Here is a 26,049-nt window from a genome sequence, read left to right on the forward strand (position 1 = left end):
ACATGCCTTTTCCATCTTGGCTTTATTTTTGTTAATCAAATAATGACACTTTGTTATATGTCATGTCATATTGTTTATCTGAGGCTTTATTTCCAAAATGTAATACTTTCCAAGGACCAAATCATGTTTTTTATTATCCCCTGATACAGAAAACCATGGAATTTAATAGGGTGTCCTAACTTTTTCACATGACTGTGTATGTGTGTGTGTGTGTGTATGTATGTATATATATATATATATATATATATATATATATATATACACTCATCTAAAGGATTATTAGGGACACCATACTAATACTGTGTTTGACCCCCTTTCACCTTCAGAACTGCCTTAATTCTCCGTGGCATTGATTCAGCAAGGTGCTGAAAGCATTCTTTAGAAATGTTGGCCAATATTGATAGGATAGCATCTTGCAGTTGATGGAGATTTGTGGGATGCACATCCAGGGCAAGAAGCTCCCCTTCCACCACATCCTAAAGATGCTCCTTTGGGGTTGAGATCTGGTGACTGTGGGGGCCATTTTAGTACAGTGAACTCATTGTCATGTTCAAGGAACCAATTTGAAATGATTCAAGCTTTGTGACATGGTGCATTATATTGCTGGAAGTAGCCATCAGAGGATGGGTAAACGGTGGTCATAAAGGGATGGACATGGTCAGAAACAATGCTCAGGTAGGCAGTGGCATTTAAATGATGCCCAATTGGCACTAAGGGGCTTAAAGCGTGCTAAGAAAACATCTCCCACACCATTCTTCACCATATGGTGAAGACTACTTGCTGAAGTTCAAACCGACCATCAGAATGGAGAAGAAATTTAAGTGTACAGTTGGGATCGAAAGTTTGGGCACCTTTGCAGAATCTGTCAAAATGTGAGTAATTTTCAAAAAATAAGAGAGATCATACTAAATGCATGTTATATTTTACTTAGTACTGTCCTGAGTAAGATATTGTACATAAAAGTTATTAACATTTAGTCCACAAGACAAAAAAAAAAAATGCTGAAATTATTAAAAAAAAAACCACTCAAAAGTTCTTCAGTTTTCCAGCATCTTTGCATATTTGAACCCTTTCAAGCAGTGACTTAATGATTTTGAGATGCATCTTTTCAGACTGAGGACATTTGAGGGACTCAAACACAACTATTTAAAAAGATTCAAACATTCACTGATGCTCCAGAAGGAAACAAGATGCATTAAGAGCTGGGGGGTGAAAACTTTTGAACACGATGAAGATGGCCAAATTTGTCTTATTTTGTTGAAACATAATTTTTTTTCCATTTAGTTCTGCCCTTCGTAAGCAACAGAAGATACTTGTATGTTTCCCGGTACACAAATTAAGTACAATTTACTTCTTCAAATTCCAATAGTTTTCACCCCCCAGCTCTTAATGCATCTTGTTTCCTTCTGGAGCATCAGTGAATGTTTGAATCTTTTTAAATAGTTGTGTTTGAGTCCCTCAAATGTCCTCAGTCTAAAAAGATGCATCTCAAAATCATACAGTCACTGCTGGAAAGGGTTCAAATATGCAAAGATGCTGGAAAACTGAGGAATCTGCAGGACCTTAAAGATTTTTCTGAAGAACGCTGCTCAGTTTAACTGTTCAGAACAAACAAGGGACTCATGCACAACCATCACAAAACAGAAAGACAGTCAAGGATCATCAGGTAAGAGCACACAGTATTAAGAACCAAGGGTTCCCAAACTTTTGAGTGGGGTTATTTTAATAATTTCAGCAATTTTTTTGTCTTGTGGACTAAATGTTAATATCTTTTATGTACAATATCTTACTCAGGACAGTACTAAATTAAAAAATAACATGCATTTAGTATGATCTCTCTTATTTTTTGAAAATTACTCATATTTTCACAGATTCTGCAAGGGGTGCCCAAACTTTCGAGCCCCACTGTATTTAAGTGACTTTGAGCATGGAATGATTGTTGGTGCCAGACGGGCTGGTCTGAGTATTTCAAAAGCAGCTGATCTACTGGGATTTTCATACACAACCATCTCTAGGGTTTACAGAGAATGGTCAGAAAAAGAGAAAATATCCAGTGAGCGGCAGTTATTTGGATGAAAATGCTTTGTTGAGGTCAGAGGAGAATGGGCAGACTGGTAAGAGATGATTGAAAGGTAACAGTAACTCAAATAACTACTCATTACAACCAAGGTATGCAGAATATCATCTCTGAATGCACAACACGTCGAACCCTGAAGCAGATGGGCTAAAGCAGCAGAAGACCACACTGGGTGCCACTCCTGTCCGCTAAGAACAAGAAACGGAGGCTACAATTTCGCACAGGCTCACCAAAATTGGACAACAAAATATTGGAAAAATGTTGCCTGGTCTGAGGAGTCTCAGTTTTTGCTGAGACATTTAGATGGTTGGGTCAGAATTTATGGATCCATCCTGCCTTGTCTCAACGGTTCAGGCTGGTGGTGATGGTGTAATGGAATGGGGGAAATTTTCTTAGCACACTTTGGGCCCCTTAGTACCAATTGAGCATTGCTTAAATGCCACAGCCTACAGAGTATTGTTGCTGACCATGTCCATCCCTTTATGATTACAGTATACCTCCAGTCTACTTCCAGCAGGATAATGTCACAAAGCTCAAATCATCTCAAAATGGTTTCTCGAACATGACAATGAGTTCACTTTTTCTAAAATGGCCTCCGCCATCACCAGATCTCAATTCAATACAGATTTTTGTGATGTGGTGGAATGGGAGATTTGCATCATGGATGTGCAGCCAACAAATCTGCAGCAACTGCGTAATGCTATCATGTCAATATGGACCAAAATCTCTGAGGAATGTTTCCAACACCTTGTTGAATCTATACCACGAAGAATTAAAGCAGCTCTGAAGACAAAATGCAGTCCAACCCAGTACTAGCAAGGTGTACCTAATAAAGTGGCCTGCGTGTGTGTGTGTATGTGTATATCACTGTAATCTTGGAATTAATCTAGATTCTAGATTCATATGAATTCTGCCGAAGGCATTCAGAATATGTGTGCTTCCCGAATAAAATAATGACTAAAAGTAACGTTAAGTCTTTGAGAACGGGTTTCTCAAGACAGGTGATGCATTAGACCAGGGGCTCATCTCCTGTTTCCAAAATGCAAACTGCAAACAAACTGCTTGAGAAAGCTGTAAACGAATTCCACATTGCAAAAGGTGCAAACAACCTTATGCCTGTTTCACACATAATCCGTCTGCAGTGCGTATGCATTGCATTTTTTTTTTTCACACCCATGTTAACGGATTCCAGCGTTCACGTGGTTGTAGTCCGTCAGTGCGTTCCAGGAGCGTTGCGTCTGCAGCAGTGCAGTGATTGTTTACCTACCGAGTAGCAGACTGCAAATGCATCCTGTGTGAAAGCACATCGTGCTGCTTCTGCACTACATATGAAACACACACAGACTGCATACGCACTGCAGACGGATTATGTGTGAAACAGGCGTGGGTCTTGTCAAGGTTTTTTTTTTTTTTTAATTCCCTGAAGCAAACCCGGCGGCATCTTAGGTGCATCCATGTTAGCAAGTCACATTTGATTTGGTAATTAGATTTTAAAGACTCGTTCTCACCCCCTACAGATTCTGCTAGGTATACATCCACGCTAAAATATCAAGGTGAAAGTCATCATAGCTCGCGTAGTATAGACCCAGCTCCCAACCCAACTTTGAAAATAGATTAACGGCGATATTTTTTTTTTGCCCGATAAGAGTCTCACATTAACGCAGCACGTTAATGCTGATAACGGCCCACCACTAAAATATATATGGAGAGTTTGGTTCCAAAATGCGATAAACGCCATATATATATATATATATATATATATATATATATATATATATATATATATAAATTCTGACAAAATCAGTATTGTATCTGGTTGGTATTGAAAAGTAAATTTTAAATTTTACGCAAAATGCATTATTCAGAAAATTATTTGGTCGTGTTTTCCGTATCAATAATATAACCAAATCCCTAATATACTGCCCTATCATGATCCACAATATTAGGACTTTTTACTGTAACAATGACTTCTAGACTTCAAGATGCATTTCTGTCAGAATCAGAAATAGCGTTGTTGCCAAGTGTGTTTACACACACAAGGAATTCGTCTTGGTTGAGAGGAGCTTCCAGTGAAGAAAGTACAGACCTTGGGCCCCATTTTAACGATCTAAGCGTATGGTCTAAAGCCCACAACACAGGTGCACTCAGGGCGTGTCCAAATCCACTTTTGCTAGTTTAATGATGGGAACACATGTTCTAAACTATTTGTCCCTATTCTCTTTATGAGTAATGGGTGTTTTTTGGGTGTAACGTGCAATAAACCAATCAGAGTCTCATCTCCCTTCCCCTATTAAAAGGCATTTTTTCGCCTGTGCCATGGCGGGTTTGCTATGTACATCTCTATGCGGGTTCGCTATGGCAGAATGTAATTTTTAAAAATGTTTGTGTGCTATTGTGCGTCCCTGTGTGTGTAATAAGCAAAGTGTATGCACGTTGTGCACCCGCCTATAGGGACATATTACTTATGCGCTCTTTAAAAAACAAAGAAAAAAAATTGCGCCAGACTTCAGACCAGTTTTGATTTGGTCTATTGCGCAGACTATTTTCTGTTCCTCAAAATAGCAACGCGCCAATAATGCGCCTGAACACACCTCTTTTTTAGACCAGCAAGACGATGGGCACAAATGCATTTGCTATTTAAACAACGTCGTGCAGGACGGAGGATGGGAAAATGAGAACTACGTCGGGCGGAAACTAGCAAAAACACTTGCGCCGGGTGTATGATAGGGCCCCTAGTGCAGACATAAATTAAGGTAACAGAAGGAAATATAAATTATAAAAGATATAAATTAAGGTAATATAATGAAATATAACTCTAATAATTAAGAGAAGAGACAATTAATGTAAAAAATAACAGCTATATGGTAATAACAAAATGTAGTTATATACAAAATATAGAGAAAATAGAAATAATTATGAATGTGCTATTTTACAAATGAAAAGATTTGAGAAGTTATGTACAGTCCTGAGATGTTATGTGTTGTTAAGGTGAAATATAGCCTGATGTATTTTAGTTTTTTAATCATTTAAATATTCATAATTAATTGTAACAAGGAGTCAGAGGCGTTCGGATCCATGTGCAGAATTTTATTAAGAGAATGGTCATACAGGCAGAAGTCAGGAATGGTGTCAGGTGTGTAAGGGATATCCAGAATCGTTAACGGTAACAGCAAAGAATCAGAGTCGGTTTAAACAATCCAAGATAATACATGGGAAGAACAAACACAAGGGAATACGCTCGGAAATGCTAGACAGGCTAAACAAGACTTCACAGTGAGTGAGAGTGATTGTACTGCTTTTATGTGTGTGTAAATGAGGTGCAGGTGTGTCAAGGAAATTGGTTGATGAATGAGGTGCAGGTGTGGCAAGGTAATTGTGATGCAGTGACTCATGGGGAATGTAGTTCGGGTGTGGTGCAACAGTATGAGAGGTGCTAGTGTCTAACTGACATCTGGTGGTTGATGGGTGGAATGGTCCTGAGTGGAGGGCCCTCTACTGAAGTTCATGGGCACTCCATCTAATGATCGTGACATTAATAATATTAATAATTATATATTAATATAATTTTATATTTTATAATAATATCATATAAATATTAGTAATTTTGTCACTACTAGCCCATTAAATATAATATTGTAAAATTATTATTAATTATTAATAAAGTAATTTAATAGTTATAACAATCATATCAATTTAATGTATAACACAGGTAATATGATCATGATGATGATGATTTGTCGTATTTTTCATTTTTGATCAAATATTCAACCTTACTGAATTAATATATTCTAAATATATTAGAGAAACAATTATATAAGCTTTGTCTATGCCTCTTGCTATTTTTTTTATTTATCTGTGCATTTGTGTTTGGTTTGAGATTGCTCTCTTCCACTCATTTGAGTGTGACTGTGGTTTTGTCTGTTTCTTGTGCAGTAGGTTTATTTCATCCACTTATAATTGATAGGCTGATGGAGGGATTTGGTAAGTCTGTCCAGGGATTGGCTGTTTAGAGGATGTCAGTACAGCGATAATGGGCACATCCTCCCTAGGCACGTCCTCACTGTCCCTGCTCTCAGCTTCAGCATAAATTACTTCCTTGTCACATGTTAAACCCAGGTCTGTGTATTAAGAGTACAGCTCTAGAGATGGTTTAATTTAACCATTTATTTATTCCGCTATTATGACTAATCACCATTTAAAAACTCCTTGTCAGAAAGTGGCAGAGGTGCACAACAATAGCAGTTATTAAGCTAATGCTTTAATCTAAAGGTACAGTTATTACAGCACACTTCTCACAGGGACAATATCCCTTAAGTGCTTTAATCAAGGGCACAACGGCAATAGATCAATGATTGCTGCCTACAAAATTCAATTCTACAATCATTACCTTAGCTATTTAAATGTTACCACTTACAAGCAAGCAGATTGCAAATTATCAATGCAGAAACTGACATATACATTTTCATATACAGACACAAGTACAAGAAAAGCATGAAAGTTTTTTGTTCTAATGTATTGGCACAACAGGGTGCACAGACTTTATTTTCTAGTGGTGTGAGTGCAAATAAGTGAGCTGAACTGATGGAATGAATGAAAAAAGGGATACCACATTTGACATGCACTGTTATATTCTAAAGTGAATACAAATGAGTTATATTCCTGTTATGCGTCATGTCAGTACAATATTTTTATGGTACACTGTAATATTTTGTTTTCTTCAATGATTGATCAAAAGTGACAGTAATGACATTCTTCCAAAAACTTACATAAAAAAAAAAAGTTTATTCTGTTTTTGTGGATAATGTAAATGACTTGTTTGATTAAATTATTCCAATGTGAAATAATAAGTGGCTAGAGATGTAGAAGAGAATAATAGCATGGAAAGAATGCATGTCTTAGTTTATTCAATATTTTCCATGAATGCAGGAATATAAAATAGCTATACACAAGTGAACATGTAAATAGCTATACACATGTAATAGCTATACACAAGTGAACATGTAAACTCTTTTCAGTTTAAAGGTTTAATGAGAATATGGATTTTAATCTGAAAATGTTTATGTAAATGTGGTCAAAAAATGACTCTAACATTGGTTATGAATATTAATCTGATAAGAATGAGTATATAAGGGCAAAGCTGGGAACTCTAGTTGCACTGTTTCTTAGAGGATCTTGCTAACGTCACATTATGAATAAATAACCTTTATCTAGATTATCTGTGTTCTCATATTGTACTCATATTGTTCATCACATCTCTTGTCTCCAGGGGGAACAATTACAGACATTTGACCATCCCTGTGACCCACAATCATGATTAAAATGAGCAAATGTTCATGTTTGTTCACACTTTGGTGCATACAGTGTGATCTTCACTGCAGCTGGGTTGCACAGATGTAGAGAGAGATGATACTGTACTACATAGCCTCAGGTCAGAATGAGAGCAGAAATTCAGAGGAACTTTGAGAGAATGCTTAGATGTTGCACAGTATGGACATTACAGTATATTCCCAGGATGCAAAAACTATTCAGCTAAAAAGCCTATGGGCTTTTGTCTTATAATTATATTATATGATCAGTTTAGAAATAATATGCATAAAAAAGAGCGTTATTTTTTCGTGAATATCTTTATATATTTTTAAAAGGGGGGGGGGTTGGGGCGTGAAATGCTCGTTTTCACTCAATATCCTGTTAATCTTGAGTACCTATAGAGTAGTACTGCATCCTTCATAACTCCAAAAAGTCTTTAATTCTATTATATTCATAAGAGAAAGATAGTCTGTACCGATTTTTCCCGGAAAAACACGACTAGCTGGAGGCGTGACGTGTGGGCGGAGCTAAAGAATCACGAGCGCCAGTAGGCTTTTGCGTTGAGAGAGTTTGGAAGCTGTGACATTACCGTGAAAAAAAAAACATCCAAAACAAACCATGGCTAACAATCAGATTCAGCGTATATTTATGATCCAGAATCAGATCCAGAGGCTGAAATTTAACAAGAGTAGCATCAGCAACGACGTCTCAATGTGGTATGTACTGAAACTGTATATATTTGCTTAGCGGTTTTGGAAAATGATTAAGTTCCACTTTGTCGTCTTTTTTTTTTTTTTAGCTGTACATGTGGAAAGTGCAGTTTGATGACAACATCGCATGTTGTTTACTTGATGTGCTTACGCGCCGATAGCTAAGTTAACAACACAGAGATATTTGAAGCCGTTTTACTCGTGCAGTTTGAAGACAACATCGCATGTTGTTTACTTGTGTGCTTACGCGCCGATAGCTAAGTTAACAACACAGAGAAATTTGAAGCAGTTTTACTCACCGCATGCGGTTCCAACACATGATCGTGAGCCTTTTTCGTTGGAACTGCATTATCCTTAAGAAATAAACGATGTGCAAATCCGGCGTCAAACTGGGCCTTGTTTGTAAAACAAGCATCTTCGAAATGCAGGGGAACAAACAAAAACACTTGCACAACTCCGTTGATGCTCTGTAAAAATAAACTCCATCCACTGGTCCCTTAATGCTGTTTTTTTTTTTGGTAATCTGTGCAGGGTTGTCTTGCCCTGGTAACCAAAAACACACTACTTTTGTGACATTTCACGACGCTCTCGCTCTGATCAGTGAATGTCTGTGCTCTCAGTGCTCTGCTATATGGGAGCGCACACTCTTCCGGCAGACGTGCCCTTAGGACCCATATAAGGAAATTCCACTCCATCTAACGTCACATAGAGCCATACTCGAAAAAAACTTTCCGAAACTTGTGACAAACCAGAAGTAGTATTTTTGGAACAGAAATACTCCTTCAAACGTACAACTTAATTTTTGAAACTTTGTCCATGTTTAGCATGGGAATCCAACTCTTTAACAGTGTAAAAAACTCAGTATGCATGAAATAGCATTTCACCCCCCCTTTAATGTTTATTTTAATAAATGCAGGCTGGATGAGCAGAAGAAACTTCTTTCAAAAACATAAAAAATAGTAATGTTTCCAAACTTCTGGTCTGTACTGTATATATAACGTGAGGATAAAAAATTTACATTGGATTGCATTTCATTTTTAGGTGAACTACTCGTTTAATCATTTGGTTCTTTCTAGCACAAGATTTCGAGTGGAGGATGAGACTTTCTCTTCTGACCCGCCTTCTGCTGTGTGCTGAATTATTCACTGACTCTCTGCAGGTTCTCGTACATTTTCTGACACATTTGTTCTCATCATTGGCCTTTCCCAACACCTGGTTTGAGACATTAGTATCCATATTTTCTTGAGTGCAAGAGTCTGGAAAGTTCTTTATGGTTCATAACACATCGTCATTATGGTACTGGCTACCTGCATCATACATTATTGATTTCCCACCATTTGGCTTAAACAAAAGGTTGAGGGAGGCGCAGAAATAGAAGACAGTCTGTTGTCTCTTCGGGCTTCTTGGGCGCAGCTTTATAATTGAACTCCACATTATCTTTGCATTAAAGATGACAGCCCCAGGAGGACAGCCCTTTTCTCATTAATGCAGTGTTTGCCATTTCTGCTTTCTCTAGTCAAAGTGAATAAATTATGACTCCTGGATTTTGTGTGCATATGGAACATGCCTGATGTGTGTGCCAGTTTTTTTTTTGGGGGGGTGGGGGCGAATATGTGGAGAGAACACACAAGAAAACACACATGATCTCTAATGAGTTGCTTGGTTCCTATGAAAACTTTCTTAATAAAAAACTTTCAGTGTGTGATGCTGCAATTGTAAATAAGTTTATACTTTCAGACCATGTCCTGAATAAGTATGATAGGATAGATAAACAATAAAGAAATAAATAGCAATAAAAATATTTTAATAGCCAGCTGTGAAGAGTTCTCTGTTCAGTGCAGTTAGAAAAATTGCTTGTTTTTTTCATAATACTATGTAAAAAGATTGGGTGTGATTTGGAAATGTCTCCTGAATTCTGGTTCAATTCCTAAATTTGAATTGAATTTGACGTGAGGTAGCAAACAAAATGCTAAATTGCAAGAATGTAAATGTAAGAAAGCTTTAAGGACACATGACATTTTAAAATAAAAAAATTAAGTTTGTAAAGACAAAATTTGGATATTGGCTTTGCAAAGAGTTGGTTGTGAATAATAAAAAAACTTAAAACGTAATAATTCCCTTAACTCTCCAGCAGAAAAGAGGCAACTTGGGCATCACTACACAGAATTTTCTCAGTCATCAGATCTTCTCACCTTCTGTACCTGATACTGAGCTGACTCAAATATGTTCATAACTAACAAATGTTGTCACTCGTTTTTTATTTCTTCATACCTTTTCTTCTTCTTCAGCCATACAAGTACTGATTGTTCAAGTATATCTTCAGATAAAGCCCAATAATAAGTATGTTCATTGTCTAATTTTCCCTTTAATAAATCATTGTTTGTGTTCCCGGGTGAAAGAACTTTAAATTGGTGTAAATTCCAATTCATTCAATTATGAATTTATAGAATAGAATAGAGATCATTTATAGAATAGAGATCATTTCAAAGCAACCTAACAGTGTTAAACAGGAAAGTCACACAGTGTTGCAAACTACAAAAAGTTCTGTCATTATTCAACTCAAGTCAGTTCAGTGTTGGTTCATATCAGTTCAATAACTGTCTAAAGTTCCTTTCTTAAAGTTTAATTCAGGGATTAGCAGCTCAATTGTACACAGTACTGCCATTATTCAGTTTGATACCTTAGCAGAGTTGATGTTGCAGAAATTGTCAGTTGTGAACAAATTCGAGCCATAAAGGAGCTCTACAGTAGACGATGCTCAATTCAGTTGAAGTTTTGTTCTCATTCAATAGTGTCAGTGCAGTAAATCGGTAATATTACTAAATATTAGATAAATATGAACCCTTATGTGTTGTTGGGGTAGTTTTCGTCCACTATAGTTTTGAGTCTTATTTTGGCCACAACTTTCTCTGTGTTTAAGTTAATGGAATGATTTTTGGTGACAAATCTTATTTTGACACATATTTTGGGAAAATGCTTTGAACATTTTCTAAAACTTAACAATACACTGTGGGCAAATTCACTACCCTTTCATTATGTTCGTGGATGAAAACATCCACTAAATTAAACTGCTGTAAAAATGTATCAGATAAATACAGTCTGGAGAGAACAAGAGCTTGGACAAGAAGTTGGATGGCTTGCTCTGACAGGAAGGGTCTAATCTTCCTAATGTTGTATAAGGTAAAATCTTCAGGACCGGGTTGTTGCAGCAATATGGTCTGTGAAGCTTAACTGATGATCCATCACAACTCCTAGGTTTCTGGCTGTCCTGGAAGGAGTTATGGTTGATGAAACCCAGGTGTATAGAGAAGTTGTGATGAAACGATTGGTTAGCTGGAACCACCAGGAGTTCTGTCTTAGTAAGGTTGAGCTGAAGGTGATGGTCATTCATCCAGCTAGAAATGTCACTCAGACAGGCTGAAATGTGAGCAGCTACCGTCGGTTCATCTGGTTGGAATGAGAAGTAGAGTTGGTTGTCAACAGCGTAGCAGTGATAAGAAAAGCCATGCTTCTGAATGACTGATCCTAATGACGTCATGTAGATCGAGAAGATAAGTGGTCCAAGTACTGTGCTTTGAGGAACCCCAGTAGCAAGTTGTTGTGACTACCACTTTTATATTTGCCTGATTACCTGTGATTGAAGTCGCCTCACTATTTAGCAGACTCAAACTCTTTCTCTCAATATTTGATTTCTATCAAATATTTCTCATCTGGCCAATTCAGTACATATTCTTCAATTGTGCATTTTTCACTATCCTGGTATTAACGATCTCTTGACATGGCATTATCACCTTAGGGACTCCCTTCCTTCCTAACCTACCTGAAATCTTATTGAACAACACCAGTGAAGTTGTAACTCTCATTGGCCAGTGCCAGCCAAGACGGCGAATGGATCGGGGTGACCTCTGCTAGTATATAATGCGCCGTATTGGCAGCATAAGCTCAGAATCTTCCTCTTTCGTGCATCCTACAAAGACAGCTGTTGAGAAAATGCAGGAAGCCACCTCTGTTGCCTTGGAGATTTCTCGTTCAGTGTGGCGGGGGATGACGATGATCTTGACGAGGTGCTCTTCCTAACAACATCCAAGAAGGACAGGGCCCGCACTCTAGAGGAGCGCTCTGAAGTGGAGGGATACACTGCATTCCAGAATGAACTTCGGAATGGATTCTCACCAGGACTGTGAGCGATCTCAGCCTAGAGTGGGAATCCCCTGATGAACCAGCTAAGAGCAAGCTGTATTCGTGGTTCCTTCACTCTGGCTGTCAAGTTGCCGCTCCGAGAAAGCGAGCCTCATTCTTCCCCGACTTCCACGACGAGGTCGTTAAGGAATGGGTTGAGCTTAAATCGGATTGAACTAATGCTGGTGGGTCGGAGATCTTCACTCATGTCGACGGGGCAGAAACCCGAGGATATATGCACATTCTCCGCCCATCGAGGAATCCATCGTCGTGCACCTCTGCCCCTCCTCTGCCTCCTGAAGACAGGTGCTATGCTGCCATCTACATGGTACCTTCTACATTGCAAGTAAATCACTTGCATATACGATTAAATCTTTACTCTTGGCGACTTAATGATATCTAACATTAGCCAATGGCTAATAAATTCTCAGATTTTACTAGCCAGTATGTGAAATGCTGAAATTATTAAAATAACACCATTCAAAAGTTTGGGAACCCTTAGTTCTTAATACTATGTGTGTTAACCTGGATGATCCACGACTGTCTTTCTGTTTTGTGATGGTTGTGCATGAGTCCCTTGTTTGTTCTGAACAGTTAAACTGAGAACTGTTCTATAGAAAAATCTTTAATGTCTTGCAGATTCTTCAGTTTTCCAGCATCTTTGCATATTTGAACCCTTTCCAGCAGTGCCTGTGTGATTCTGAGATGCATCTTTTCACACTGAGGACAATTGAGGCACTCAAATTCAACTATAAAAAAAGGTTAAAACATTCACTGATGCTCCAGAAGGAAACAAGATGCATTAAAAGCTTTTGAAGAAAGAATTTGAAGATCAAGGTAAATTGTACTTAATTTGTGTTCCGGGAAACATACAAGTATCTTCTGTTGCTTACGAAGGGCAGAACAACCCCAACCCTTGCAGTTTGGACCAGGTGTTTGTAACATCATGCTCAAGCCAAGATTGGGCTATGTGCCTAAATCGCTCTAAACACCTTTCGGAGTGCAAGTGGCGACACTTTCTGCTTTCACTCCAGAGTCTGAGACTTCATTGGAAGCTGCCTCGAATCAGGTGTTATGTCCGGTGAGGGCTTTAAGAATTTCCTTGGGAGGCAGCACCAAGGGACAACTTGTCTACAAACAATGGCTATAACATTGGGTGGTCCATTCAACAAGAACAATTGCTTCATTGTGGATGTACACTAAGGTAGATTAATAAAGATATTTGTATGGTGGCTGGATAGCCTTCGAGAATACCTTAGCCTCACAGGTTCTGTTGGTGAGTTTGACCCATGGTTCTACCTGCAGCCACTATGCGTTTGACTGTGCTGGTGGTTTTGACTAGGACCTGTAGGGAGATTGGGGGCCATCATCATATTCAGACTGTGGTGCCCCGGATGCGGCTATTGACTGTGTGAAGTATTGTGCTCGCCATTCCATATTACGTTATATTACTTGTATGCATTTGACATGACTAGTATGTCTTAGCCTTGTATGGCGACGGTCTTTCTCTCAATAAGAGACTTGCCATTGGATGTGGATTCTAAGCCATCCTGATTGTATCCTTAATTGGGAATCTACATCCAATCCCCTAAAGCAGTGCTTCCCAAACCTATCCTGGAGGACCCCCTGCCCTTCACCTTTTGTATGTCTCTCTTATCTAACACACCTAATTCCACTCATCAACTGGTTAGCAGAGACTGCAAGAACTACATTGGATGTGTTTCTGATTAGGGAGAAATACAAAATGTATGACATACAAGTAAAATGTAAACGTACAACTGTTCATGTTAGCTCCACCAAGGCTGAGCCTTTTTACTTTATTGCTTCTGCTGCGTTTTTCTATACAGTCCCCAAGGCATTAACGCTATGTCAAGAGTCCGTTCTCGAGGGGGGACATATCCGTTTACTGACGTAACCTCGGTTCCCTGAGAGACAGGAACAAGACATGACGTAGGCCGCCGTGTTCACTGCTCGCGTCTGCTGTGCTATTGGTTCAGTCTGAAAAATTCTGAGCTTATGCCACTAATAAGGCGCATTTTATGGTGGCGGGGGCCCCGCCCCTGTTCACCGTCTTGGCTGGCATTGGCCAGTGAGAGTTGCAACTTCACTGGCGTAGTGCAATAAGATTTCAGGTAAGTTAGGAAAGAAGGGAGTCCCCAAGGTGTTAACGACATGTCTCGTTCCCGTCTCAGAAAACCTAGGTTACGAAAGTAACCAGAGACATTTTGTAACATGATTCACAGGATTGTATCCTAAATCCTCTGTAAGTCATTTTGGATAAAACCTTCAGGCAAATGCATAATTGTAAATAACGTCTCACATCACACCTGATTAGTTACTGCAGATATGTCTAAAATGATTGATTAGCTAAATGTGGTTTTGTACAGTAAATCCAATTTGTCACACAGTTGCAGGCAGAGCGGAAATAAACTGGTAAATAAGTACCATCAGATTTTATTTGTAGGATGAATGAGGTTATTTCCCCATTCGAAAAGCAACATACAACCACTTTACAGCAACCTTCAGTGGGACGGTCAGCATGATAAATCACCTCTTTCAGTCATAACTGTTTAATTCTCAGAGAGACTGTGATGACTTGTGCTGTGCTTCACTGTACCAGCTTGAATCACCCTCACACTTTGTCATTTTGACGATGTGTCTCCTTCATTCAAATCTGCACACGTGTCCATACATGCTGCACGTGTGATCGGACAAAAGCGAACACAAACACAACTCCCTGTGCAGCACAGGCTGGCTAAAAGCCATCTCCTAGTCCAGACAATAGCTTGTGAAGATGGAGCAAGTCTCCAGCAAGTCTTTATTGGCTATAATGGCAGCGTCTGGCAGTGATTTTACTCTATCTCACTGCCTGTCGCTGTCAAACACAGACAATCAGCAGAACTGTGTTTTGAGGAATTTGGAGAGGAGCCTGTCGTTTAAGGAAAGAAACAAAACTGGCCCAAAGACAGAAGCCTGAGAAAATAATTTGCAGAGAAACACTCTGGTTCTCTTAAGAGATCGCAAAGTGCTTTGTTGGTTTTGTCACGAGTTGTTTGTGTGAATTGCAGGCGAGTGTTTGTGCTAACAGATTGTTTGAAAGTCCTACTCAAGCTGCACGCATAAACAGCTTAAAACATCAGTTATTAGATGCACTTGCTGTGTGTGCACATGCTTGGCTTGTTTATCAAGCTGTTTGGCCCTTAATGGTCCCTCAGTGAAAAGGTGTTTTAGTATCTTGTTATCCTGATAGAATCCAATTAGTAGCATAATACATCCTCAAACTAGGAAAGTGTTAGAAATAAGCCTTTTCCTAAGAATAACAAAGGCTTTCGGTTTCTTTTCTATGTCATATCAATATTTCTATCATATCATATTTATGCAAGTTTATGTTATTAGATGTAGTTTTCTACATTAATTAATAAACACAAAATACTTTAAATGTTACAAAAGATGTTAGAAAATTGTTATATTCATTAAATAATCTTAAAAATGTATCATGGTTTTTCCAAAAAATATTAAGTAGCAGCTATGTTGTTTACCTCTCTCTCTTTTTTATATTGATAATAATAAGAAATGTTTCTTGAGCACCAAATAAGCATATTAAATAGATTTCTAAAGGATCATATGACTTTGAAGACTAGAGTAACGACTGATGAATGTTCACTTTTGTCATTGCAAGAATAAATTACACTTTTAATACACTAATAAGGCATACATTTTTTTTTGTAATAATATTTCACAAATTCAAACTGTTTTTACTGCATTTTTAATCAAATAAATGCATCCTTGATGCATTTTTCGAAAACAAACAAATCTTACAATTAACCTTACATTTTTATTGCAATGTAAGCATAATAACAATGTATGCAAATACATATATTTATATCTTTATGTTTTTATAGGCCAGGCTTAAAATGCAACTCTTAATTTTTTTATAATGTGAAACGGGATCTCTGCTTCGTCTCCTTCTTGATTAAGGTGTTTGAAGACCTCCAGATATACTTAATAATGAATATCACTTGATGGTATTGTTGTAAAGTGCTCAAAGAGCAAATATTTGTACTTTGTGTCATGGTTCTAACCTTTAAAGAGAGTTCTGAGATGACGTGGGCTGAAGCATTAAATTAGCCCTGGCAGGCATAGCCCTCATGGGTAAGCTAATCTGACAGCAGTGATCTCCTCCACATATCCCATATCATAATCAACTTTTATGCCTTTTCATGCCTGTTGGAGATAGATCACTATTAGAGCTTCAAGCCCCAATGACACACTAATGCTGAAATGCGGGGTGACAGTGGTTTAGATGGCACACAAACACTCATTTCCTAACAGTCTTTATTATTGCTGGGTGATTGAGCCATTGCCCTCTGATGAAGTGGGTGACGTCGGAGCATTTAGAGTAGTCCATTTCCCCTCAGCACGTGAGACTTGACTCATGTCATATGCACACACGCGTACAGATGCAAGAACTGGAGGGCCAATTAATCAGCCATCAAGGGGCCATTAATAACATTTCAATCGTTCTCCCGCTGTCCCTTGTTCTATCTCATTTGCTTTTGATGTCACCCCCGCCACAGCACTGACTTTGATCTGGTTATCCATCAGCTTGAGTCGTGATGCTGATGTTTTGATGCTCTAAATTCAAAGCAAGTCCTGATGAAACAGGTTTTTTGAAGGATTTTGTTTGGAAGAACTAAATAATCATACTTACCTTTTCACTTTCATATGGAACACAAAAGGAGACATTCAGCAGAGTTTTCATGCTGCTATATATTTATGTACTACTCTCGATAGATAGATAGACAGACAGACAGACTGACCGACCATCTGTATATGTGTACTTAAGTGGCTTTTAATTTCATTATTAATGTTAATGTTTTTCACAAGGGTTAGAATGACATGAGGGGAAGTGAACAATGGCACTTTTCATTTCTAGTTGAACTATCCCTTAAGGACATTTGAACTAAGTATTTGTATCTATTTTTAGGATGCCAAGTTTGTAGAGGAGAGGAGGAAACAGCTGCAGTCATACCTGCGTATGGTGATGAATAAACTGATCCAGACACTGCCTGAATTCACTGCCCAGCCCACAAAGGAGACTTTACTGCAGTTACTGCCTTTCTGCCAGTGAGTACATACACAACACTGACACAATAATTCACATGCAATTATAATCAACTGTATGAAATTCAGCTCAATGAACCTTATATGACACTGTATTTTAGTGCCTCAGTGGATGATACATGCCATTTTGAGTTGTCACTCAAGTAGGCCAATGCAATCAAACTTTCAAATGCCACAAATGCATGCTGAATAAAGAAATGAGACACAAAGGGGAATTCACAAAGAATGAATTGCATCTACTTAGAGTGCCACATTCACACTTTACCATTTGGGCTACATAATTCACCAAAGGAATTAAGCAAACAAAGCTGTTAAAAGTTTGTATTGAACGCACTTTGGCTGTTAAAATTCACAGTTTCTCAACACAATTGTCCACAACAACATTTTAAGGCCAGACTTTCTTTGTTTCTGTAAACAAATGTAAGAATTTTAAGAGTTGAATGTTTTTCAGGGTTCCCACTATTTTTAAACAGTGAATTTAGAGCACCTTTCCACTTGTTTTTGAGTTACTAGATAAGGGTAAATTATTTTAAAATCTATATTTTTACTCATTTAATACCCAGTAAAATATTTCAGAACTTGGCATGACTGTTCATTATAAAAAAAAAACAATGCCCATGGAGTTTTATTTTATTGATTTAGATTTCTTTTTCAGGTCTAGAAATTGCACTTAAAATTAGGTTTGAGAACCACTGCTTTTAGTAGGAATATACCAGTATCCCTCCACAATTAGGATTGGCTTTTTAAAATGCAGAAAAGTATGCTCGACTGAACGCTGTCTGGATATATGCCCCATTATAATACTGTTCTCCATTATTTGATCATCATTTGATGAATTAATACTGCTATGTTGAGTAGAAAATGTAGGCCTACACAAACTTTACTTTTTAATAAACCCAATTTACAGCCTGCTTTCCGTGGGCAGTAATTGCACAACATTAATTACGGCAAGTAAATAGCACTCACTTTTACAAACTTAAAGCCTGATTTACATATGACAGGTGTGTTTTTACTGAAAAGAATGACAGTGACTTATTTAAAGACCCAAGGCACTTTTTCAACACCTGGTTAAGCTACATTACGACGGTTAGTTAATATGCCACAGGTTTCTTTGCTGAAATCCCACTCTGCGCATTTTACACAAAACAAATGCGTCACCAATCATCTCACAGCTCTTCCTTTACAGGAATTTTGATTTGCTTACAGGACTGCTCACATCCTCCATTTTACTGGCCAATTGTCTGTCCTGATTGGCTCATTGATTTATCAGGTCAGACTTCATTTCACACACTGCATCTCATTGGTTTATTGTTTAGCGCTGGGTCTAGCAGCATGACACGTTTTTCAAACAGGAAATTAATAATAATAGTAAAAAAAAATTTTACCATCAAATCTGATTTAATTAAAAGAGACCCTTGGCACATTGTGAGATGATAATGGCTCTTTGCTTGGCATGACTGGAGATAATTTGAGTGCTAAGGACAGATGAGTCCAGCTGTTTTTAGCTGGGCAGAGATCTGAATGTGATGTATGATTAGGCAGTGATGTTTCGTGAATATATCACAAAAGCACTCTTTCCAGGGCTCCCAGAGTCCTTGATTCCGATCTTAATGTGGGCTGGATACAGTTCACCGTTCATCAGTTGAGTGTTTGTGTTTCTGAATGTGCCGTCTAGGAACTGTGTTTATTCTCTATAATTTTGCCAGTTGTGATTTATGTGATTAACAGTACTGTTCTTGTGCTCTGAAAGACGTTCTCAGACCTGGAGTAGCTGCTCACAGTCACATTAAACACATTGGTGATTACATATCCATTCCATGCCAATAAAGCCGCCTCCTGGCAAACAGACAGAGTGGAAAGCTGTCACACAGAGGCTATAGTGAGCTCGCTTTGCCAACGAGGGAATCCTTTCATGTTAAAACCGCTCTTGTGTGCCCGTTCCTGGCATCTCCTGACTGTCACTGTCAGTTTTGAGTGGGAATGACGAAGGTCTTTTAAAAGTGGAACAAAAAGCGTTTTCAGACTTTGATAGACTTCTGCTTTGAAATGGAAGACACTTGAGGTCTATACATCTTCACGGTGCAGCGCTGCTTCAAAGAGCAGTGGCACTGACATAATTCAGCATTCATTAATGAGAAAGTTCAAAAGAACTTTGAATGATATGTAATCATGTAATCAACAGAAAAGTACATCTAGTCTGATTACGAGTATTTTAAAATGTAATATTTAATCTAATTAAAAGTGCTTACATGGAACTCGTAATTCAGATTGCATGCAATCAGTTTACATAATATATGTGTGTGCTGTGTATATGTATTATGTATATATAAATACTCACACGTACAGTTTATATTTGGAAAATACTGATGTGCATTTACATGAATATACAGTATTTATATTTTATATATATATATATATATATATATATATATATATATATATATATTCCTTATATATACATGCATGTGTGTTATTTATATAAATATACACCGTAAACACACACATATATATTGTGTAAACAAAAACTTTTATTTTGCTTCTGATTAATTGCGACAGTACTAATGTGTGTGTATATATATATATATATATATATATATATATATATACACACAAATTATATATATGCATATATCATATTTTTAGATAGATTATTATTATATATTGTTTTGTTTAGTTTAAAATACACTTGGCCCAAAAATCTAAATCTAATCATGATTGGGCATGATGCTTCTAGTATCACCCACGGACTATTGACTATCCTGGTGTTTTTTAAAAATGAGAGGGGACAAATCCAGTAAGGCTTGACTCGGTTTCAATGTGGCAGAGCCATTTAAAAATGTGCTTCATATAGATGGTACCACCTAAATCCACAACAAAAAGCCTCTCCAGCAGAGGTGCAGGGGATAGACAGATAAGGAGGGCTTGTTCCACGGCTAAATGAAGACTTGAATCTCTTTTCTTAGAGGTTATGTAACATTAGGATGCTCTTTCAGAGGCTACTGTTTAGATTGCAGATCAGCCTCCTGCCGCATGGACACATTCAATGGTATCTGTGTGAGTGTGTGTGTGTGTGTTGCTTTGTGAAGAGCTGAGGATGGATAGATGAAGAGATGGATAGATTAACTGGTGGGGGGCATCGCAGCACCCCACTTACTTGCTTCCAGCTTCTTCCCTGCTGCTCCAGACTGATTGAAAGCTGCTCAACACTTCATTCTTCCCTTTTTTTTTTCTTTTTTTTTAGCTGTCTCCCTCGCTCTTTCCCTTCGCCCAGCTCTCCTCTTTTCTCTCTCAGCTCTATGCTGATCTGACAGCAGCAATACAGCAGAGGAGAAGCCGATCTTGGTATGTTGTGTGTTGCATAACCACACTTCTGGCTTACTGTTCAAATCGAATTTCCTTTGAAACCTCTTAAAAGTTATTAGTTCTATGTAATCAGTACAGCTAGATTAGCCTGCTCTCAGACCAATGGCTTCATAAGTGGCTGTTTCGTCATACCCTCACAAAAGTGCTTTGAAACTGTTGTTTTTGGTCTTTTTTGAGGACTGAAAATTAAGTTCATGGTTTCCTCTCTACGTGAACCAAAGATTTCAGTGTAAATTGTTCATAAAATGTGATGCCTTGTGGGATAGGATGAGTGTGACTGTATCCAATCAAATTCACACAGTGATATTGTGTTTTATGCTTGTGTAAGGAGAGTGCCGACATTGTAGAAGTATGGAACCACAGCACAGAGCAATAACTTTTTAAAAATCTGATGCACCTTCATTTTCAGGACAAAAATGTGCATTTTCTGTGGATTTCTAAAATTGGATTTAATTTGATTACACATTTAGACACAATTAGATGTTTTTTAATTTAATTTTATACTCATTATTTATGCTCTGTTTGCTCTGACTCTTGTTGACTACAATTAAGTTATTCATTAACTTGTTCCATTTTGACATGAAAACTTATGTTCAAGCAGACTGTGTTAATTATTATTTATTTATTTTTATATTTAAGGATTTTGAAATAATTTGACAATGGATTAAAAAATAAACGTGTAAAATACACATTTATACTTTAGATAAAAATGCTTTTTCACAAATAAATAAATATTTAATAAAAATATATTTAAAAAAGAAAGTCAACACTGCAACCAACAGGGCACTCAGTATTCTGGGAAGTTTTTGTGCATTGGGAATCATATTTTTCAAATAAAGCCAGGGTACCACTCAATTTACATACAGCACACAGAAAATTACATGAATATGATAGTGGGCAGATGCATAAAGCGCAGCATAATTTGAAATCACAAATTTAAAGTTTGAAGCATTCATTTCACATGGACCGACCGCCACACAGAGAACACGTGATCATGCTGGATAAAACTGCACACTTCAGATCTCACAGCTGAATTCGACTAAGTTTGCAAGGTTTGTGAAATTAAATGTCCATTAGCCATTTAAAGATTTGTTTAAATGATATAAATGCGTATTTTCTTAATGCTGACGGCAAACGAGAACGTATTATAATGTTTGTTTTCTATAACCAATAATATAAACGCAATTGTTATAATACTTTTTATATAGATTAATTCCTTTGTTTTTTAATATTTTTATCTGATTATTAGACAGCCTTCTATCCGTATTAGACAGAACTGTTAATGGAGACAGCGAACAAGAGGGAGAATGTGAGCTGTGTACGCTCAGGCAGTGCCACTCTCAGCGCTGTCAAAATAAATGTCCTGCCTCGAACACATCGGCCAAGCAGAAAACTTATCGGCCAAAGCTGATATTTGAAAAATGCTAAATATCGGCCAATATATCGGCCCTGACGATATATCGGTTGACCACTAGTTATGATGTTTAATGTCCAACAACCTCTGTAGTGTCTCTGTTATTTTTATTTTTTTATTTTTTGCCTTTGACTGACAGGAACCAAAGTGTGATAGACAACATGGGCTCAATGGAAATATGTGCCTCTGCCTACATTTCTGCGAAACTCAAAAAACGTACCTATACACATGAATTGCTGCAGTTTCCAGTTGAAAGGAACACTAAAGGCAGGAAACTTTTATTCGTTTTCACACAAAATGTGATTTGCAGTTCCACAGTTTGAATTAATTATACCTAATGTTCACATAATTTATTGAGGAATATTATGTTATGAATTCAAAACCATTTTAACATGCTACGAGATTTGAAAACTTACTTTTGAAAATTTTCGTCACATATACAGCTTCATGTTCATATTCTAATTCAGCAGGTTTGCTTGGTAGCTTAATACGGTATGACACGATACGGCATTGCACTTGAGTGTAGAAGAGCTCCTGTGAAACTAGAGTTCAACAAAACAGCTCCAATCCGCATAAGGAATTTAAATAGCATAACTACATCAACCAATGCATTGTTTTTTTTTTTTTTTTTTTTTTTGTTGTTGTTGTTTTTAGTACTTTTGCATTTGTTAACACTATTGGGTAGGCTTATGCTTTCGAAATGAGTCTGGGTTTGGGATAACGATGGGGGCGGGATAGGCAAAGGTTTCGAACTTGGGGCACCAGTAACACAATCGCACACAATGCTAGTGGCACCGACATTATATTTTATTTTGAATATTCTAATTGTGTATTTCATTGTATTGTGTTATCTTTAGTTCTTTTAAGTCAATCATTTATCTTATTTTATAGCAGACAGAGGCATATGGCGCAGTTTGTGCAGTACATTATTTGCATTGTTTTTTTACTTTTATATGTAGTTTGGGAGCAGGCACCATGTGAGCCAGGACTGCCACTGGCTCGTAGACTCCTCGAGATCATGAGTGACATAGTTATCATGATATCCAAGCTGAAGTTGACTCTGTACGGTGAGCCGCAGCTGTGTATGTATAGCATCTAATCCTCGACTGCAGCTGATGTCAATACAGCCCTCCCTCAGGACTCACACACTGTCTCTGACACACACAATCAGCCTCGGTGCTCAACTCACAGCCATCTTTCAATTTCAGTTTGTTAGCCTTGAGTTACAGGTTATGTCAGTGTGTAGCCCATGAGGATGTAAAGAAAGAATGTTAATGTGAAGAGCTTGTTTCATTGTTTATTTACCTACAGTGGGGACTCTGACATGGAGCGTTTAGTTATTGTAAATGCACATGGAACATGGTTTCCTGCTCCGTTTAAGCATTTAGGCGCCTTGTGGGAACTATCTGTTTTCTGAAGGTATTACAAAACAACTGAACACCTGGAGTTAGGCAGGAGAAGAAAGAGCAAAGCACCCAGGGGGTTTACTGATGTTTCCGTTTGTTCTCTAACAGGGATATCCCGACGGCTAATGAGAATGGAGCCAAAACTGCCCGATCCAAAGCTTCCAGCCGCTTCACCAGACTAGGCCGCAACTCTGGCCGCGAAGCCCGGAACCCTGAACCCCAGAGCGGTGACCTATAACCTCTCAGCATAATCTTCAAAACTCTTCAGCGTATCGAGCCAAGGATCTTCTCTTCTATTATGGATGTACATACCGACAATGCTGGAGACTAGCTGGGTCTTGAAACGATGAACAAAAACTGCACGAAAATGTGTATTGCATTAGCGGCAGAACCTTTTCAGTTACTATTGTGCCTAATGATTTATAACAGATGTTGTTTTTTGGAAAAGCCAGAATGTCATTTTGACTTAAAACAGTGACATAAAACTTTTATGAGACCAAGATAAGAATGGTGCCATTGTCTGGAAATAATTTCCACATCATATTACTTGACTGCGACACATGGGACTCAATTTTATTTTTCTGTTTGTATACATTTTGTTATCATGATCTGTTATGTATGAGGCACAAAGTTAGATGTAATCGTATTATGACTGCACTTATAATATATATACAAAACAATCACTTTCCACCTTCCTGTGCACAGTAAATCCCCAAAGGTTTTCAGATTTTAGATGAAAGTCTGGTCAGAATAAAAGCATTAGTCAAGTCTGGGCTCTCGTGCTCCAGAGCCCTTGTCGTCTGTCCCTGAAAACCTTTCATTGGAAATTTCCGGGGCTGCCATTATCCTGTATGACCTCGAGAGTACTGTTACACAGAAAGATGGGGCGTATCGTATTGTGTGGACTGAACAGAAGAGAATTTTGTAGCAGGGGAACCTCCACTGAATGAGCGAGTGAGAGATCATTTTGCCCTATTTTAACAATAAGCACATTGATTATTCGGATTCATTACTAATACATAGTATTTATGGTTTTAACATGTTATAATGTGTACAGAGATCATAGAGAGGAACCATTGTGTGTTTAAATAAATAAATGTTTCTCTATCAAATTGAATGTGATGTAGAATTGCCATCAGATTCTGTTCAGCTGTAACGCATACAGTAGCAGATCTTTTATGTGCTTTGCGTACATGTCTGTTTGCAACCTTTTGTACTAGTAAGCAACTGTATATGATGATTTTTCTTAAACAGAATACCTTTCTGTCCCAAATGCGACAGGAAGCAGCTGTTTTGCAGCCTTAAGAGTACATGAGCTTAATGAACACATGATTAAATACAAGTAACAACACACAATCTGTTTTGTGTCAGATTTGTAAGGTAACTGGAGATTTGTACAATGACACATGACTGCTTTTGCAGTCCATATTAGAAATGGTCAACAATGGCAGATTTTGAGCTTGTGAGCTGCGTTGCCATGGTAACATGAAACAAAATCAGGAGAATTTGACACAACACCTCCAGGTCACTGAGAGATGAATGGGTTGTCTCTAATTGTTGGTCCTTTCTGTCACCTTGAGTGATACAAAGTGTCTGTCACATGTGATTTTTATTCCAACAAATTAAAAATGGTCTTTGAAAGGCGTGAAAAGAATAGTAGGGGATAGTTCACCAGATACTGAAAATGTTCATAATTTTATCATCTTCAAGCTTTTATAAACCTGTGTGAGTTCCTTTCTTCTGCTGAACAAAAAAGAAGATATTTTGACGAATGTGGGTAACCAAAAAACTTCTGGTAGCCATTGACTTCCATAGTACTTTTTCCATAATATGGAAGTCACAGGCTGCCGTCATCTGTTTGTTTCCCAGTATTCTTCAAAATGTCTTCTTTTGTAGCCTATTCAACAGAAAAAAAAACTAAATCATACAGGTTTGTAACAACTTGAGGGTTAGTAAATGATGACAGAATGTTTCATTTTTGGGTGAACTATACCTTTAACATTTGAAGTGCGTTTTTCGGCTTTGATTCTGTGTAAATAAATGCTGCATCGTAGGTTAGCAGTTATCATGCGAGAAAGGAGTGTCCAATCACAGGTCAGTATGCAAACAGAACAGTGTATTCATATTTTGAACATTTTATCAATGCAAGTAATATTTAGACTTTAATCTTACATTCTTTAAAATATATAACGTTTGCAAAAACAAAACAGAATATAATATAAGTACTTTGAGTTTAAGGGATAGTTCACCCAAAAAAGAAAATTTACTGAAAATATATTCACCTTCAGGCCATCCAAGATGTAGATTTGTTTTCCATTAGAACAGATTTAGAAATGTAGCATGCAGTTAGTGAATGGGTGCCGTCAAAATTAAGAGTAGATGAAAGCATCACAATAATCCTGTAAGAAGCAAACCAGAATTTTTGAGGAATATCAGAGTTAAATATTCATATAATACAACTGAATGTAA

At 37.6% G+C, this 26,049-nt stretch overlaps 1 protein-coding gene across 4 annotated transcripts in view; it reads left to right on the top strand.

Annotated features, from left to right (window-relative positions):
- Positions 1–24,934, top strand: part of snx29 (sorting nexin 29) — a 137,809-nt gene extending 112,875 nt beyond the window's left edge. For all 4 annotated transcript variants that reach the window (XM_026276782.1, XM_026276783.1, XM_026276784.1 and 1 more), the window contains 2 exons: positions 17,261–17,400; positions 23,689–24,934. In XM_026276782.1, the coding sequence (XP_026132567.1) occupies positions 17,261–17,400; positions 23,689–23,818 (270 nt within the window). In that variant the 3' untranslated portion in view covers positions 23,819–24,934. The remainder of the gene's footprint in view (positions 1–17,260; positions 17,401–23,688) is intronic.
- The last annotated feature ends 1,115 nt before the right edge of the window (positions 24,935–26,049 follow it).

Source organism: Carassius auratus, chromosome 12 (genome assembly GCF_003368295.1).
Source record: "Carassius auratus strain Wakin chromosome 12, ASM336829v1, whole genome shotgun sequence".
Classification (NCBI taxonomy): domain Eukaryota; kingdom Metazoa; phylum Chordata; class Actinopteri; order Cypriniformes; family Cyprinidae; genus Carassius; species Carassius auratus.